This window comes from Dendrobates tinctorius, unplaced genomic scaffold (genome assembly GCF_039654945.1).
Source record: "Dendrobates tinctorius isolate UK_male_01 unplaced genomic scaffold, ASM3965494v1 ptg000090l, whole genome shotgun sequence".
NCBI classification, from domain to species: Eukaryota; Metazoa; Chordata; class Amphibia; order Anura; family Dendrobatidae; genus Dendrobates; species Dendrobates tinctorius.
Window position 1 is genome coordinate 11,037,850 of NW_027361758.1, and position 19,942 is coordinate 11,057,791.

At 41.5% G+C, this 19,942-nt stretch overlaps 1 protein-coding gene across 1 annotated transcript in view; it reads left to right on the forward strand.

The window, feature by feature from the left end:
* DNAH10 (dynein axonemal heavy chain 10) overlaps nucleotides 1-19,942 on the forward strand; it is a 309,396-nt gene that overhangs the window by 129,912 nt on the left and 159,542 nt on the right. Inside the window, exons 24-29 of the mRNA XM_073586115.1 lie at nucleotides 887-1,065; nucleotides 6,779-6,990; nucleotides 9,437-9,593; nucleotides 10,528-10,761; nucleotides 10,850-10,972; nucleotides 11,118-11,351. Of these exons, the coding sequence (XP_073442216.1) occupies nucleotides 887-1,065; nucleotides 6,779-6,990; nucleotides 9,437-9,593; nucleotides 10,528-10,761; nucleotides 10,850-10,972; nucleotides 11,118-11,351 (1,139 nt within the window). The remainder of the gene's footprint in view (nucleotides 1-886; nucleotides 1,066-6,778; nucleotides 6,991-9,436; nucleotides 9,594-10,527; nucleotides 10,762-10,849; nucleotides 10,973-11,117; nucleotides 11,352-19,942) is intronic.

Here is a 19,942-nt window from a genome sequence, read left to right on the forward strand (position 1 = left end):
CCTGGGCTTATTGCCCATGTGTACTCTTCGGGCGCCTCCGACCCTCTGCTCTATCCTGAGATGCACATCCTGCTGAAGTAGACTCTTCCATCAGTAGGCTCCCCTTCCCTTGAGAATGCGATCGTTACACCCCTGTCCAGCGACTTTCTGCTCTGGACATTTGATGCAAATAATTTCCACCTCTCCAGGGTTGCCTGATTTTTTTTTCTGTTCCCCAAAAAGAAGTACCCTCTAATATACTATTATGAACCTCTTTATAATGTTTAGGTAGGAGATGGCTTGTAAATCATTTTTTAATGCGATAGACATGTTCTTTTAGTCTAATGTACAATCCCAGCTTGGTCCGACCTATATATTATTTGTCACAAGGTCACAAATTTGTAATTTCAATGTATTTTTAATCTGCACTGTACTTTAAAGAACCTAATGCAATATTATCATCTATGTTTAAATATAGTTGCCTTGATTTTTGGATCATGGGAAATTAATGTGATATTAATTCAGGTCTCTTGCTTATATCCAAGCTGTTAGGCTGGTCCTATATAATACAACTTCTTATGGCAGTGGATTTTTGATGAGCACTAATGATGCTTGTGCCATTTTATTAAAATTACCATTTTCTACCGATCAAACAGTAGTCACTGGAAAATCACTGCTGTGAGTTTATATAGAGTTTATGCTTTAATAGATATCTAAATAATAATTCTGCATATTGTTTAATGGTCAAATGATTGTAACTAACAGGTGATTACAAAAAATAAGTTTTAACTTCTCCTCATTTGAGTACCGTGATTGTTTAATGCTTATAGTGTTATTTTTTTAATGATTACTATTTTAACTACATCTGACAGCTAATGGAAAATATATCTGTTTTGATTGCTTACAGGTTTACAGATTCTTGCTGCCTATGAAAAAGAGCTGGAGAAGTACGAAAAGAACCGACAGGAGTTGGCGAATGCTGAAAAGCTTTTTGATCTTCCTATAACTATGTATCCTGAACTTTTACAAGTGCAAAAAGAAATGAAGGGTTTGCGTCAAATTTATGATATCTACAGCGCACAAAAGGTTTGTACATGGGTAACCCTTACTGGGCTATTATATACAGTAAAATCTAAAAGGTATTTATAAAGCGTTAGTCTCAGGATCACCATTGGAAACATTGCAAAGTTCTTGCAAAAAAAGTTCTTTGTAAAAACAAGAACGTTTGCATTTTACTTGTTCATAAAAATTCTCTGTGTTCTCAGGAAGTGAATAATTTTTCATTTAATTGCTTATTATCTAGATAATCAGCCAAATAAGAAGTTTAGCACTTGTGACCATACATACATAGTGCTTGCAAGCACTTTTTAAGAGAGCTTGTAAACGCTGATTTAAAGCTGGAGTGATCACGTCAGCACACAATCTCCACAGTTTTAGTGCTGTTGTGCGCTTCCGATACTGTAGAGGCAAAACTGCATCTGTTCCAGCATCGAAGCGCAAACAGTTCGGGCCAGCAGAACAACCATGGTCTGAAATGTCAATCTTCAGGAGCACACCGCCCCTTGCAAACAGGAAGCCATGAGGCTGAGGAGCAGTGTGCTGCTGAAGATGAAACATGAGAAAACTGCTGTAATAGATATGAATAGATATTTCACATCCATCATAGATCTTGCTTTTTTTTTTCTTTTCTTAAGTTATACCCATGAAAAGGAAGATATAAGAATGTAAATTCTATGTGTCCAAAGGTTCAATGATTTAGACACTTCAAAACATATGCATCAAATTAGTCTATTGTAGTATTCCCACTAGACAAGAAGCGATTCCAACTTAAAATATGCCATAAAGTAAATTTTATTCATCAATAATAAAAACAATCGTAAATTAGAGTTAAAAAAGACAGGGCTAAGAAACCTCCAAAAAGAGGAGGGAAAAGCACAGCATGATGCCACTAGTAGTATGTCAGGACCAAAATATATATATATCTCTTGAAGATGCTTAACAAGCAGGCAACTATAGGCCGGTGAGTCTGACTTCTATACCAGGAAAGATCTTTGAACAAATTATTAAACAACATGTATGTCAGTACCTGGATAAGAATGAAGTGATTAAACAGTCAGCATGTGTTTGTAACTAATAAGTCATGTCAGACTAACTTAATTTCCTTCTATGACGGAATCACTGATTGGGTGGATCAGGGAAATGCTGTAGATATAGTATATCTTGACTTCAGCAAAGCATTTGACAAAGTATCTCACACAATCCTTAAAAAAATGGCTAAGTATGGAATGGACAAGGCAACTGTTAGGTGGATTCATAACTGGCTTAGTGATCGGACCCAAAGAGTGGTCGTAAATGGCTGCACATCCAGTTGGAAGAATGTCTCAAGTGGGGTACCACAGGGCTCTGTCCTGGGCCCTGTATTGTTCAACATCTTTATCAACGATTTAGATGAAGGAATTGAGGGTAAACTGCTAAAATTTGCTGATGACACACAGCTTGGAGGGATAGCTAATACTAGAGAAGAGAGAGAGAGGATTCAAAAAGATATAAATAAACTGGAGCAGTGGGCAGCAACTAACAGAATGGTTTTTAACAGGGAAAAATGCAAAGTGCTACTCTGGGCAATAAAAATGAAAAAAGCATATATGGGAGGAATAGGGCTAAGCAACAGCACATGTGAAAAAGACTTGGGTATGCTAATAGATCACGGACTGAATATGAGTCAACAGTGTGATGCAGCAGTAAAAAAGGCAAATGCAATTCTAGGATGTATTAACAGAAGCATACAGTCTAGATCACGTGAAGTCATTATTGCCCTCTACTCCTCTTTGATCAGACCTCACCTGGAATACTGTGTCCAGTTTTGGGTGCCACATTTTTAAAAAAGACATCAACAAACTGGAGCAAGTTCAGAAAAGAGCGACCAGAATGGTGACCGCTCTGCAAACCCTGTCTTATGAGAAAAGGTTGCAGGATTTGGGAATGTTTAGCTTGCAGAAGAGAAGACTGAGAGGAGACTTAATAGCTGTCTACAAATATCTCAAGGGCTGTCACATTGTAGAAGGATCATCTTTATTCTTATTTGCAGAAGGAAAGACTAGGAGCAATGGGATGAAACTGAATGGGAGGAGACACAGATTAGATATTAGAAAAAACTTTTTGACAGTTAGAGTGATCAATGAGTGGAACAGGCTGCCATGAGAGGTGGTGAGTTCTCCTTCAATAGAAGTCTTCAAACAGAGGCTGGACAGACAACTGTCTGGAATGATTTAGCGAATCCTGCTTTGAGCAGGGTGTTGGACCAGATGGCCCAGGAGGTCCCTTCCAACTCTACGATTCTATGATTCTAAGCACTATGTTGCACAGTATAACTCCACCAATAAAATAACGATATGTTAAATGTAAATGATGGTTCAGGTAGCAAGTGGACTTGAACCGTATGAGACTATTATTAATGTAGCTATGATATAGGTAAATACGTGGTGCAAGCAAAGCAATACTCAATATAGCAGGATATACCAAGTGCAGGTAATTGGACAAACAAGTGCATATATACTCTTATCCCCACAAGAGGTGTTCCTAAGATGACTAAAAGAGGGCTCCTAATTAGACCAACCCTTCCTGCAGTATCATTGTATATGACTGAAATTGCCCGTGTAACATAATAAATGTTAATTTTTTACCTGGATAGCCATTTAAGAGCTGAATCGTAGGCTGATAATGCTTGGCAAGGGGTGGTATGGCAGAGCAGTACTTCCCCCACACTCGACGGGCGCCGTTTTGCTTCTCGCCCCTGGAATGGCGATCCAGGTAAAAAATTAACCTTTATTATGTTACACGGGCAATTTCAGCCCAAATTTTTCAACCTCTCATCATATGAGAGGCTTTCCATCCCTTGCAATAATGTAGCTTTCCAGCTTTGAACAGACTCAAATTTCTCAATATACTTTTTAAAATGTGGGGCCCAAACTTCTATATGCCTACAATTTCATGCAGAATCATGTCAAGGTTTTCTGTAATATTCTATATGATTCTGTAGTCATGAGAGCCATTGCATGCTACCTTATGGAGGTAATTCCCCCCAGAAGTCTGTAAATCACCATAGAGTGGCTATAGCTTTCCACTCACATGTACATTCATATGATCTCTGACAGAGATGTAAATAGGTTTTCTGGCCCCCAGAGCAAGAAATCAATTTGGCCCCTTCCTCCATCCCAAGCACATATGCAATTTGCACACTTACAGTCACGTGCCAACGAGTTGTTCTTCTTAATTCTCTCAATGTTCAGTGAAAAACTGAGAGAAGCAAGAAGAAAAGCTAGTTGTCACATGACCGTAAGTATAAAAATCACAAATGAGTAAAGTGCTCATGTGATGAATGATGGAACCAGCAAGCAGAGCTAAATCCTAACATTGAGCATATTACACACTGTTAGGATTGGCATTCTACAGTACTTCATTTTATAATTAAAGTGCTTTTTCAGGTTTGAGATGAAAGTCTGCAGTCACTTTAGGTGACTGCAGGCTTCTGAATTCTCACAGTGCATGCATTGCACACTTTTAGGCCAGGTTCATACTGCGTTAAAGCAGACCATTCAACGCATAGCGTTAACGGTCTGCGTTAACGCTATAGCATAAAGCGATTGCGTTATGCTATACCGCTAGCGCAGATGAACGCTAGCAGTGACGGACCCCCCGGACACTGCAGCCCGCGTCCGAGGGTCCATCACAGAATGACGGCACATCGCTAGCGCATGCCGATTTATGGTATGTGCTAGTGATGCGCTCCTAATGGAAGTAAATGGCAGCGTTAACGGATTGCTTTACACCGCGTTATGCCACAGTGTAACGCAATCCGTTAAACAGACTGCCTTAACGCAGTGTGACCCCCAGCCTTAGGATTCTCCCTTGCCTGTGACAAGAGTGGACGGTCAGGCGAGCACAAGTATGCGATTTGTAAACTCCTGGCAACATTCTAATGTGCCCGGCCTCACTTAATTCATATTCATTGAGTGAGAGCACATGTCTCCTTCTCCTTAGCATACTCTCCCCTCCTGGCTGTGCACTTACACTGTCCCCCCATGCTACCTTCCTCACTACTCAGTCTCTTCACACTATTCCCCTGAATAGTCTCCTCACATGTTTTCCTCCTCACTCCTCTTACTGTCTACTCTCACATCCCCCCTACTAACCATACTGTTTTCTCATATATTTACCTTTTTTGCTCTCCATACTTCTTTCTCAGAGATCTCCCCTACTCCCCATGATTTATCCTCACCCATACTATCACCCTCTCTCCCCATACTGTGTCCGCATACATTGTTCTCCTCGCTCATCATGCTGTGTCCACATACCTTCCTCCCTTTATACTCATACTGCATCTGTATACATTCCCCAGCTCACTATTCATACTGTATTTGCATAAATTCTCCCCTCGCTCCTCATGGTGTCCGCAGCCATCCCCCCATTCACCATACTGTCTGCACCCATCCCCTCCCGCGCTCCCCATACTGTGTCTTCATTCATCACCCTCACTCCTCATACTTTGTCCGCACCCATCCCATCATCTTCGCTGCCAATACTGTGTCTGCATACATTCTTGCTCTCACTCCTCATACTGTCTGCATACATTCCCCACTCACTACTCATGGTAGGTTTGCATACATTCCCCCCTCATTCCTCATAATGTGTTTGGTTTGCATACACATTCCCACTTGCTCCTCATGCTGCGTTCGCACCCTTTCCCCACTCACCATACTGTGTCCGCACTTATCCCCTCCCTTACTTCCCATATTGTGTCTACACCCATCCCATCTCCCTTACTTCTCATACTGTGTCCACATCCATCCTATCATCCTTACTCCCTATACTGTGACTGAATATAGACCTCTCTCGCTACTGATACTGTATTCACATACTTTGCCCCCTCGCTCCTCATGCTGTCTCTGCACCCATTCCCTCACTCACCATACTGTCTGCACCCATCCCCTCCTTCGCTCCCCATATAATGTCTGTATACATTCCCCCCTTTGCTTCCCATACTGTGTCCGCACCCAACCTTACTATTCTGTGTCTGCACCAATCTCCCCACTCACCATACTGTGTCTGCACCCATCTATCCATAGTATTCCTTATACATGCACCACCTCTTCTCCCCTTGCTCCTTATTCAGTGTCTTCAAATTTCTCCCTCTCCCCATATTGTGTTTGCACCCATTCCTTCCTTGCTCCCCAAACTGTGTCCTCAAATCTTTCTCAACCCCCCACATTACACTAAATCTTTAGTGTCTTCAGCTCCACTTGAGCACTACCTATGTTGTTTGCACATCTACAGCATCGTCGAATGACGTCAGCAGTATGATCACAGGACCTGAACATGCTGCTGACGTTGCCCTGACCACTGTCAGGGCTTCAACTGCACTAGCACAATTGATCGCTGGGAGCCAGCGCATTGCAACTTCTCTGAGCTTGACAGCTGGCTTAGAGAATGGCAGACTCCCAATCTGGGGGGAGGCAAAATGCAGCCTCTGCGGAGGCACCTCGAACCGTCGCATCAGTCAGCCCAATGGTCTCCTTCCAGCTGCTCCCGGTCCCTCCTAGATATGCCTCTGACCCTGAGTTTATGGCTCTGACATATTCTGAGGCCTTATTCTAGACCTGCATTTTTGTGTTATATGAATTTATAATTTACGACAGAAAAAGATTGTTTGCAAATAATATTTATTGGTCTACATATTATTTTTGTATAATCCTTATCATTTCTGTACTGTTATAACAATTGTAAGTGTTTATTTTTTTAGCTTGCCAAAGAAGAATGGTCTCAAACTCTGTGGGCAAATTTAAATGTTCAGATTCTCCAAGATGGAATTGATGGATTTCTCAAAACTTTTAGAAAACTTTCCAAAGAAATACGCAGTCTGCCAGTGGCTTTTTACCTTGAGTCTAAAATGAAAGAGTTCAAAGACTCAATTCCTTTACTCCTTGATCTCAAGAATGAAGCTTTGAGAGATAGGTATGGATCTTTTTTGAGTATTGTAGGTTGTTAATGCAGATGTTATTCTGGTATATAATAAAATCATATGAAATTCAGAAGGTGAAGCATGAGTATGTTTAGTTTCTGGAAGGCAAATTGCAATATACAGTGGGTACGGAAAGTATTCAGACCCGTTTAAATTTTTCACTTTGCTTCATTGCAGCCATTTGCTAAATTCAAAAAGTTCATTTTTTCTAATTAATGTACACGCTGCACCTCATTGACTGAAAATAAAACAGAAATGTAGAAATTTTTGCAATTTTATTAAAAAAGACAAACTGAAATATCACATGGTCATAAGTATTCAGACCCGTTGCTCAGTATTGAGTAGAAGCACCCTTTTGAGCTAGTACAGCCATGAGTCTTCTTGGGAATGATGCAACAAGTTTTTACACCTTGCTTTGAGGTTTCTCTGCCATTCTTCCTTGCAGATCGTCTCCAGTTCCGTAAGATTGAATGGTGAACGTTGGTGGACAGCCATTTTCAGTTCTCTCCAGAGATGGTCAATTGGGTTTATGTCAGGGCTCTGGCTAGGCCAGTCAAGAGTGGTCACAGAGTTGTTCTGAAGCCACTTCTTTGTTATTTTAGTTGTGTGCTTAGGGTCATTGTCTTGTTGGAAGGTGAACCTTATGCCAAGTCTGAGGTCCAGAGTACTCTGAAAGAGGTTTTCATCCAGGATATCTCTGTACTTGGCCGCATTCAGGTTTCCTTCAATTGCAACCAGTCATCCTTTCCCTGCTGCTGAAAAACACCCCCATAGCATGATTCTGCCACCACCATGAGCAATGCCTGGTTTTCTCCACACATACCGCTTAGAATTGTCACCAAAAAGTTCTATCTTTGTCTCATCAGACCAGAGAATCTTATTTCTTATAGTCTGGGAGTCTTTCATGTGTTTGTTAGCAAACTCTATTCGGGCTTACATATGGCTTGCACTGAGGAGAGTTTTGCGTTGGGCCACTCTGCCATAAACTTTGTGTAACTTTCTCCTATCTCCCTACTTCATCAGTGGAGCTCAGCCACAGTGATCTTGGGGTTCTTCTTTACCTCTCTCACCAAGGCTCTTCTCCCATGATTGCTCAGTTTGGCTGGACGGCCAGGTCTAGGAAGACTTCTGGTGGTCCCAAACGTCTTCCATTTAAGGATTATGGAGGCCACTGTGCTCTTAGGAACCTTGAGTACTGCAGAAATTATTTTGTAACCTTGGTTAGATCTGTGCCTTGCCACAATTCTGTCTCTGAGCTCTTTGGCCAGTTCCTTTGACCTCATGATTCTCATTTGGTCTGATATGCACTGTGAGCTGTGAGGTCTTATATAGACAGGTGTGTGCCTTTAAAAATCAAGTCCTATTAGTAATTAAACACAGCTGGACTCTAATAAAGAAGTAGAACCATCTCAACGAGGATTTCAAGGAAATGGACATCACGTGACTTAAAAATGAGTGTCTCAGCAAAGGGTCTGAATACTTATGACCATGTGATATTTCAGTTTTTCTTTTTTAATAAATTTGCAAAAATTTCTACATTTCTGTTTTTTTTTCGGTAAAGATGGGGTGCAGAGTGTACATTAATGAGAAAAAAATGAACTTTTTTGAATTTACCAAATGGCTGCAATGAAACAAAGAAACAAAGAGATAAAAATTTTAAGGGGTCTGAATACTTTCCGTACCCACTGTATGTGATGCAAGTATTTCAATTGGTAGAAATAAATGTATTTTCTTTTTAGATATTTAGCTGCAGGTTAGTTTGGTGTTAAAGCTTTACTTAGAGCTCATTCAAACATCAGTGATTTTTGTCTTACGCAAAAAAAGTCCTAATTTCCTAAGTGTTTTTGATCAATTTCTTCACAGGTTAATTATCGTGTCTGTTTTAACCATCAGAGTTTGGTCAGAGTTTAATCAGTTTTTGTCAAATCAAAAATTAACTGATAGAGGATTCTCAAGCTTCTCCTAACAGTCAATGAAAAACGGACAGCAGACAGATGGCATCTGAGTGTTGTCGTACTTTTTCACTTAGGCCACATTCACACGTTCAGTATTTGATCAGTATTTTACCTCAGTATTTGTAAGCCAAAATCTGAAATGGGTGATAAATCCAGAAGTGGTGACGTGTTTCTATTATACTTTTCCTCTGACTGTTCCACTCGTGGTTTTGGCTTACAAATACTGTGGTAAAATACTGTCCAAATACTGAACGTGGCCATACCCATACACTAGAATTTGTGTGATTTTATGCTGACCACTCTATCCGTGAAAACCAAAGATCAAACTCATATGAGAAAAAGTGACAACTGAATGAGTACTTTGGGCTCTTCCAGACGTCTGTGGATCTTGGTCCAGTCAAAGAGCATAGCCCGAATTTCTGCACGAGCCCTTGTTTGTCTGCATGAGTTCATGATATAGCTTTATTGCATTTCATATTTTCAGACATTGGAAGGATCTGATGACCAAAACAGGGACAAGTTTTGAAATGAATCCTGACACTTTCACCCTGGAGAACATGTTTGCCATGGAATTACACAAGTATGCTGATGTCATCAGTGACATTGTAGCGTCAGCAGTTAAAGAGCTTAGCATAGAAAAGGTAAGAATTACATGGTGGGAAACATTAGTAAATGATAAATTGATGGATATAAAACAGACAAATGAGTGAGATATTCAGTTGTAATTTTATTGGGCGAAAATGTAGGTGATTTGAACTTTTATTTATTTTTTTAAAAAACATTTTTTTTTTTACATTTCACAGTATTTATTAGTCTCTTTATTGAATTTGAACCTGCGATCATTTGATCGCTTGTGCTATATACAGCAATGCCACAGCACTACTATGTATAGCAGAAATCACAGTCTCCTATGAACCCCAGTCATGGGCTGTTTTTAACAGAAGTACCATGATGACAGACACAGGGGTTTTCAGCACACCACTGGCTGTCATGGCAACACATCATCATCCCGGAAGAGGAGATAGCACAGAGCTCCCTCCTGCCGGTGTGCTGTTGATGCCGTTGTCACAGATTGACAGCAGCAGTTGACAGTGTAACAGCTGCGTTTGGAGCTCAGCTCTACCCGCGGCTGTTAGAGGCAGTTGATAACTGAATACTGCCGTCATTATCTTTTGGGAAACATGAAGGCTTAGCCTGCGAGCCTGCATCAAAAGCAGGCAGATGACTTTTGATGGACCTAGGTCGTTAAGGGGTTAGTTCACTTCTCTTTCTGGGATTTTTGGTCCAGTGGGCGGTCCTACCAGTGGTTGACAGCTATTTCTATAGGTACACTTATTCAAAGGAAGCTGCCAGTCACTGATAAGATCACCCACTGGACCGAAAAGCCCAGAAAGATCAAAGGATTAAATGAGTAAAACACAGATATAATAAATCTTTTTAACAAAACGATGTATCAGTCAACATTGTATTACGTGATGCCATTCGATTGTACTGCATTTATATGGTGACCGGTTCCTTTTAAGTCATTTGATATGTAATTAACTGCACATTTTGTTTTCCTCTTTGTTTATTTAGGGTGTTAAAGAAATTATAGATACTTGGGAAAATATGAAATTTACTGTTCAGAGGTATATAAAGGGCACTCAAGACCGTGGTAGCATATTGGGGTCTGTTGATGATTTCCTACAAATACTTGATGATAATGCTATGAACCTACAGAGTATTTCTGGAAGTCGCTTTGTTGGTCCTTTCCTCAATACAGTACAACAGTGGGAAAAAACGCTTTCTCTCATTGGAGAAGTCATTGCAGTAAGTGCAGAATTATTATTTATTTTTAATTAAAACCCTTGTACATTTTTTGTAAAATGATAATCAATATTATTTGTCTGGTTTACAGGTATGGATGGTAGTTCAACGAAAATGGATGTATTTGGAGAGTATTTTTATTGGAGGTGATATCAGGTCACAGCTGCCAGATGAGGCGAAAAAATTTGACAATATTGATAAAATATTTAAAAGGGTAAGTCTAGGTAAAATAATCATTGGATTATTATTATTAATAATAATAATAATAATAATAATAATAATAATTAAAGTAATAATTTTTCTATTTTTTTAAGAGGTTTAACCTCCGTCTGTTACAATGTCTTTATGTAATCTTTCAGATAATGTCAGATACTGTGAAGGATCCAGTAATAAAGCGTTGCTGCCAGGCTGCAAATCGATTGTTTGACTTACAAAACCTAAGTGAGGGTCTTGAGAAATGTCAAAAGAGCCTAAATGATTACTTGGACTCCAAGAGGAATGCTTTTCCTCGATTCTTCTTCATATCAGATGACGAGCTGCTCAGTATCCTGGGTAGCAGTGATCCCACTTGTGTTCAGGAGCACATTATCAAGGTGACTTCTTTTCACTGTCTAATATCATTTACTATTACTATCATTTATTATTTACTTTATTACTGTGATATTATAATATTACCCTGCAAACACACAGCGTTTCTTATTACATTGCTATTTGACATGATCGCTAATAGACTGAAATGCTGTGGAATTAGCCTACAATTAATATATACGCTTCAGTTATATGTTACTATCTGTTTATGCAAATGTGTATCAATTACTAGGACAAATTGTGGGACTCTTTTCAAATAAACATGTAACAGAGCTATGAAACATACAGTGCCTTGAAAATATTTTTCCATATTTTTTCACTTTACACCCACAAACTTAACTTCTGAATGACCAAACTAATTTTGACCCTAATGGTCAGGCCAAATTATAGAAATCTGGCCACTGTCACTTTAAGTGGTAATCACTGGAACGCTTCAACGGATCCCACTGATTCAGGGTTTGTTTTTCGTGACATTTTGTAATTCATGATAGTGGTAAATATTGTTCGATATGACTTGTTTAATTTGTGAAAGCATCACAATTTTGACAAAAAAATGATGAAAAAAAAATCGCAATTTTCAAACTTGCAATCTTTGTATCCTTAAACTAGTTAGTCATGCTGTATAAAATAATTATTAAATAACATTTCCCATATATCTACCTTACATCTGCATCATTTGTCAAACGTCCTTTTATTTTGTTAGGATGTTAGAGGGGTTAAAAGTTTAGCAGCAATTTCTAATTTTTTCAGCAAATTTACAAAACCCGTTTCTTTAGGAACATATTCAGATGTAAATGGACTTTGTCTGGCCTATATATTGGAAATTCCCAAAAAGTGATACCGTTTTAAAATCACACCTCTCAAATGCTGAATTTTTTTTTAACCCTTCAGGTGCTACACAGGAATTAATGCAAAGTGGAAGGAAAACAATCCTCTAAAATGTTTCATTAGCCCCATTTTTTTTCACTTTTGAAAGAGGTTACCTCCAAAAGTTTACACCACAGTTGGTTACCCACTTTCTTATAAGCGCGGCGATAACCCACATGTAGTCAAAAATTTCTGTTTGGATAGATGGCAGGGCTCAGAGCGGAAGGAGCAATATATATATATTTTTAATTCGTTTATTAAACCATAAGCAGTTATATAATACACACATTTAGTATATGATGTTAAGCTTGATACAAAATATACATATGCTCAGATAACATGAAAATGTGAAGCATAATGTGTGCATCAGTTGTATATAAATAAAGCAAAACATAGTACCAATTGAATCACAATAGCGTTGTGTCATTGTGCCAATAATGAAATCTGCCTAGCTTCTAAACCATACCTACGTCTACAAAAACATAAACTATTCCGCAGCCTACTTCCACATAACGAGCTGTTTACTGTGCGACAGCTCTGCTCTGCAAAGTGAGGTGAGAGGAGTTCCACCTCTCCCAAATCTTTTCGAATTTACCCGGGAATCCTCTATTTTTATACAGCGTTCGTTCATATGGGATGATCAAATTTACCAAAGTGATCCAGGACCCAAGAGAAGGAGGTGAATTCCCCATCCACCGTAATGCTAGTACCTTCCGTGTCTCCCGTAGAAAAATCCCAACATAATAACCCCATGCCTCCTCATCCCACACTCCAAAAAGACAGATCAGTGGTTCAAGGGGAACAGGGGCTTGTACCAAAGATGTTAATAATGATGTCACCTTCCTCCAGTATTGCGCAACAACAGGACAGCACCAGATCATATGGATAAAGTCTGCATCTATTGAGTGACATCTCAAACATTCCGATGATGGGTATCGGCCCATCTTAAAGAGTCGAATTGGAGTCAAATATGATTGATTAATAATATACAATTGTATCATCCTGTTGTTGGCCGACGGAGATACCCAGATAGGTGACTCCAGGATTTCTTCCCATTCTTCACCCTGTGTATCTGGGATGAGCCCCTCCCATTTCTTCTTAATGGAATCTAAGGCACATTCTGTCCATACTGACAACATATATGTATATAGAGAGGAGATGAGGCCTTGAGGGCCCTGTGATTTGAGGATCCCTATCAAAGGTAGAGACGAAATGGCATTATCTATACCTATACATCTCATGTGCAATTGAAAAGCTGACCTTAGTTGTAAATAACGGGAAAACTGGGATCTCGGGACATTGCGATTAACTTGTAATTGATCAAAGGACACTAAAGTTCCATGATCATATAGATCACCTATCGTAGAGATACTATACTGAGCCCAAAACTCGGCGGATGGATGTTCAAGTAGCATCGGGAGGTAGTCATTATTCCATAGGGGCATTTCAGCTATAATATCCCCAAATCTAACCACCCCCTTAATCTGTCTCCATATAGATCGTGCCAGACGAAGCAGAGGTAACAGTCTCAAGACATTTATTTTCCTCATTTTCAAAAAACCCAGTGGGCAACTAATCCATGCAGCATGAAGTAGATGACTCTCAGAATTTGGGAGATGACCTCCAGGCATCCATGTACTTATGGCCTTGGCCTGTCCAGCCAAATAATATAAAAAGAAATCGGGTAACGCTGCCCCCCCTCCCCTCTTGAGCCTCTGTAGAGTGGTTAGTTTAAGTTTAGGCCTGGTTTTCCCCCAAATAAAGGATGTGGTTTGGGAATTCAGATTAGCAAAAAAGGATTTGGGCACCACTTCCGCACTATGTTGAAGAAAGTAACAAAGCTTGGGAAGCAAAATCATTTTAATTAAATTAATACATCCGGCTATAGACAGTGGAAGTTTACCCCAGATCGCAAATTTACCTTTGACCATCTCCAGCAATGGTTGTATATTGAGTTGCAAATCAAATTTACTACCCTGAGAAATATGAACACCCAAATATTTAAAACTGGTTACAATGGGGAGTAAGGAGAGAGTCTCAAGTCGTGGCATTGGAGCATGGGAAAGAGGCATCAAAGCAGATTTCTCCCAATTTATATATAGGCCAGAATATTTACTTAATTTATTTATAGTAGTGATGACTCCCATCAGAGTCTCCTCCGCTTTGTCCATAAATATCACCATATCGTCAGCATATAGGCCTATGGTGTCCGTCCGACCTGCTATTTCTATACCAGCAATATTAGGGGAAGATCTTATACGAATTGCCAGTGCCTCAATAGCAAGAGCAAAAAGGGCCGGGGAAAGGGGACACCCCTGACGAGTTCCCCTATGCAGTGAAAATGATTCAGATATGGAGTTATTTACGATGACCCGGGCTTTGGGCTTCATGTATAAAACACTGACCCATTTTTGGAATCTATCACCAAATCCATACCTCTGCAAACAGGCGCTGAGAAAAGGCCATTCAAGAGAGTCTCAAAGTCCTTGGCCGCATCCAGCGATGCCGATGCCCATTCATTATCTGTTACCAGAGAACTATATTGGACCACTGACTGGACTCATCTGATATTAATGGAGGTGCTCTTGCCCGGCATAAAACCCGTTAGGTCAGAGTGTACAAGATCTAATATGACTGAATTCACTCTTTTGGCCAAAATTTTTGTAAAAATTTTATAATCCACATTTACTAGTGATATAGGCCTATAAGATCCACAATCTAAAGGGTCCTTCCCCTCCTTTTTAAGAACTATGATGTTGGCCTTATAAAAGGACTCTGGCATGCATCCCCCCTCCCAAATCCCACGAAACACTGTCAGCAAAAGGGGCGCCAGTATATCCTGGTATTTCCTATATAATTCCACAGGAAATCCATCCGGCCCAGGGGCCTTCCCGGAGGCCATGTCTTTTATGGCATCCTCTACTTCCTCCAGAGTAAACTCAGCATCCATAAAGGCCTGTTGGGAAGGACTTAGTGCAGGAAACTCCCTTTCTGACAAATAATTTAGACACTCCGGGCCATCCACATCAGTCTTAGAATTGTATAGTGAACCATAATAGTCAGAAAAGCATTTCAGTATCTCCTCAGTTGAGGAAACCAAAGTACCACCCGAATCACGAATCTGTAGAATTGTGTTAGTCGCATTATGCTGTCGTACTAAGTAAGCCAAAAATTTGCTTGCCTGATTCCCCATCTCAAAATAAGACTGCCGGGCAAAAAATAATCTACGTTTCGTCTTGGTGTCAGTATATTGAGCATATAACCTTTGAGCAGTCAGCCATTCCACCCTATTACTGTTAGTTTGATCAGATATATAGGCTGCCTCTGAATCTTTCAGACGTCGCTCCATCTCGCCATCCTCCTCCGATGTCACCCGTTTAATGTAAGAGATCGTAGAGAATAAACAACCCCGTAAATAGGCTTTAAGAGCATCCCAAAATACATTAATATTTCGGGGTTCAGGGTGGGACGAGACGAAGCAACGTAACTGATCTATCGTTCTATCAGGGGATGTTATCAACTTCAGCCAAAAAGGATTCAGTTTTCATGTTATCCTATTAGCCGATGGCCCGTATTTAAGCTTAAGAATAACTGGGCTATGATCCAAAATCCCTCTACTTCCATGTTTAATATCATCCACCCACGCCGCCAGACTGCTGGACTGAAAAATGGAGTCTATTCGAGACAGAGAGCGTTTAGTGGAGGAATGGCAAGTATACTCCCTTGTCTCTGGATGGCGCACTTTCCAAAGATCCAGCCACCCACTACCCGCCATGAATTGTGACAGTTGGGATGTGCCCGGGGGGGGACGCCACCCTGTACTCCATCATCTAATTTCAATCTATCAAGATGGCTGTTCATAACCAAGTTAGAATCTCCCGTACAAATGACATGTGCATCTGGGTAATTCAAAGCAAAGCTCAATGCCTTCTGAATAATTGATAAATTGGCCGGAGGGGGATTATAAATACAAAGAATAACATATTTCTGAGAGTTAATCAGCGCATGCACAAACACAAATCGTCCCTCAGGGTCTTTCCGGGCCTCCCTGGCTTCCCACCGAACATCTTTATGAATTAACAGTGAAACCCCCCCTTGAATAGCTGGTGTGAAAAGCATGTATAAACCATTGCACCCACGGTTTCTGTACCCACCGAACCGTATCTCTGGTTAGATGCGTCTCCACCAGAGCCACAATATGAGGACGGTAGTGTCTAATTTGTAAGAACACCTTAATTTTTTTCGAGGGGTTTTTATGCCTCTTACATTCCAAGTCATACAAATCAACTCAGAACCCATTCCCGTCCATTCGGATATGATGCATAATAGTGCTCGAACCAAGTGCAGAGATCCCACCTATAGCAAAATTGGCGTCGGCTGCGGCATTTACCTAAACAGCTATAAAAACTAAAACTTTTGAAAAAGAAAAAACAAAACAGGAACCTAGTAACATAGGAGCACAGTCTCTCGCCCCCATCAAAAATTAAACCAGGGGATACCATCACTGAGCACAGCGTCCGGTATTGTTGATATCTGGGAATTCGCCGAGAGAGCTCCAATTAGACCTTGATTGAAAGGATCCAAAGTAACAGCCGCTACATTAGGATTCCTTCGCAGGGGATCCCCTATGGGTCCGCAGCCACTCATTCGCCTCCGCCGGATCTGTGAAAAATATGGAGGAACCTTCATGATCAACCCGAAGTCGGGCCGGATATATCATCGAGTATACAATGTTACTGTCCCTGAGCAGTTTCTTGACCTCGATGAATTGTGCCCGCTGCTTCTGCAATTCCATGGAAAAGTCCGGAAAGATGGAAACGACAGCATTGTTGAACTTAATAGGACTCTTCAGTCATGCAAGACTCAGAATGGTATCTCTGTCCTTACAATTGAGCAAGCGTGCCAGGAAAGGCCGAGTCGGGGCCCCCGGAGGCAGGGGTCTTGTAGGGACCCTGTGGGCTCTTTCAACAGCGAACATTGAGGAGAATTCATCTCCCAGGGAGGTCTTAAGCCAATCCTCCAGAAACTGCTCAGGATGCTGACCTTCCGAGCGCTCAGGCAGACCAACTATACGGATATTATTCCGGCGCATTCTGTTTTCTAAATCATCCGCCTTCTGCTTCCAAGCATTCATGTAGCCCGCCACCTTCGTTAATTTAGCCTCCATAGGTGTAATGGTATCTTCCACCTTGGACACCCTCGTCTCCACCTCCGTAATGCATCCCTTCATGGCCTGCATATCCTGACGAAGTCTCCCCACCTCCGTGTAAACATCCTCAATTTTCTCCGTCAGGGATGTCCTGGTCAAAGAAATAGCTTGCATCAACTGCTCAGATGCCTGTTTAAGGGTCAACTTCTCCTGTTCTGCCTCATCTTCACCCCCAGAGGGGCGATTTTTACGCTGAACTTGAGCGGAAGTGCTCCTATTATGTCGTGCACTTTCAGCGGGGTCAGGTCTGACAAACTCCTTCAGTTTTTCCGCGGCTCCTGATCCTTTACGTCGGCTCATGGTTATCTGCAGTGCGGTCTAATAAAACAGCTGAAGACGTGTGGTCCGGATATCACCCACCACGGATAGGGGTCACAGCAGGGCTGGTAATAGTTTATTGTAATTCAGGCTGCAGAGGGATGCCACAGGGATTATGAGAATGGCAACCAGCCTCACTTAGCACAGTTCCTTGTAGCCAGGGGAGGGAGAAGAGGCCCCACAGAGACAGCTGCAGTGGGGGAGGGTGTACAGAGCCTCCCTTATTAATAGCGCCAGCCGGCGCAGTGAGCAATAAATAGAAGAGGGATACCACGCAGGGCCCACTATTTCAGGGCACTCACCGCATGCCCCCTCAAGATTTCCAGCCTGTATCTTCACTGCCCGGCGGCGGTGCAGCAGTGTAAGCCGACGATGCAGCTCTCAGTAGCTGAGCTGCGCATCCAAGATGGCCGCCGCCTCGTGGGGGATCTAGCCACCCGCTCCTGTCTCCCCCACCGCCCGCTCTCAGAAATTTCCTCACGACTTGCCGCGGGGTACCCAGGGGATCCCGACGTCCAAAGGGGTCCAGCCAGCGCCCAGTAAGCCACTAGAAAGAGGTCCTAAGTCCAGGATCCAGCAGGATGATGAGGAGCTCTCCTAGCCAGCGTCCTCTCCTGCTCACGGCATAGCCACGCCCCCCGGAAGGAGCAATATTTGTATTTTGGAACACAAATATTGCTGAAAGAGACTGTGGGCACCATGTCACATTTGCGGAGCCTCTAAGGTGCCTAAACAGCAGAAACCCCCCACAAGTGACCCCATTTTGGAAACTACACACCTCAAGGATTTTATCTAGGGGCATAGTGAGGATTTTGAACCACAGTTATGACACAGAATTTGATAACATTAGATTGTCATATTGAATATATCGTCATCATTTTTTATGTATCTTTTGGAAAAAAAAGCCTAACCCTAAACCTATCAATATATGTAAGGTATTGGTTAATATTATGGCCATAATACGTAAGCTGGCAAACTAACGTCAAAGTTCCTTACACTTGCCAGTCCTACTCTAACATGAAAACCACAGAAAGAGGAAAGAATCCTCCAATATTTGAGAAAAAAACAAAACAGGCAGAGATGCTTACTTGTATAAACAGGCCTCAATACAAATGCACTCACAGGGTGCAGCGGACCCAAGTAAAATGGCAACTGCACAGGTGCAATAATACCTAATGAAACTGCCAGCCTACAATCAGGGATTGGCTGTGTGGTACACCAGTGCAGAAAAATAATCCGTATGTGGCAGTGTTCACACAGGGAATGCAGAGCATATGGTTCACAGCCTCTTAGTAACACCATATAGGGGGGCTGCCCAGTGCTAACTATAATGCATCCCGTGTGAACAGAGGCCACAGTTGCTCATATGCTCTGCATTCCCTGTGTGAACACTGCCACATACGGATTATTTTTTTGCACTGGTGTGCCACACGGCCAATCCCTGATTGTAGGCTGGCTGTTTCATTAGGTATTATTGCACCTGTGCAGTTGCCATTTTACTTGGGTCCGCTGCACCCTGTTAGTGCATTTGTATTGAGGCCTGTTTATACAACTAACCCTAAACCTAGCCTAACCCTTACAGGAAAAAATGAAAGATATAAAAATCATAAAATAGCAAAATTAAAAATGTTATAAGCTGACTTATGACACTGGGGAGGGGATGATCAAGGGAGTGCACAGTGAGGCACAGCCCAACTGCTGTCCTGTTTACTAATTATTAGGATTTTGATTACTGTGATAGATGCTATCACAGTGATCTAAAGTTAGGAAGCAATAGGAAAAATTCCTGTAGTTGCTGGGTTCTGGCCAGCAGATCTCGGCGGGTACACTGCCCATGCGCCCACCATTTTGCATCATGAAGAGGAGGAGGAGCGCTGGGGGATGACCGATCCTGTACTAAGGAACCATGGGGGGCTTAGGGACACCATTTCTCTCTCTTCTGACATGTTACCGTATTTTTCGGACTATAAGATGCACCGGACACACCTAGGTTTTAGAGAAGGCAAATAACATAAAAAATTGATTTTAAAAAATGTGGTCAATTCTGTACTAATATTCCCCATCCTGGTGTAAATATAAATGTCACTAATCCAGCTATACAAGGTCCCCTCATCCCCATTCTGGTATACATGATCCCCTCATCCCCATTCTGGTAAGCATGGTCCCCTCATCCCCTTCCTGGTATACATGATCCCCTCATCC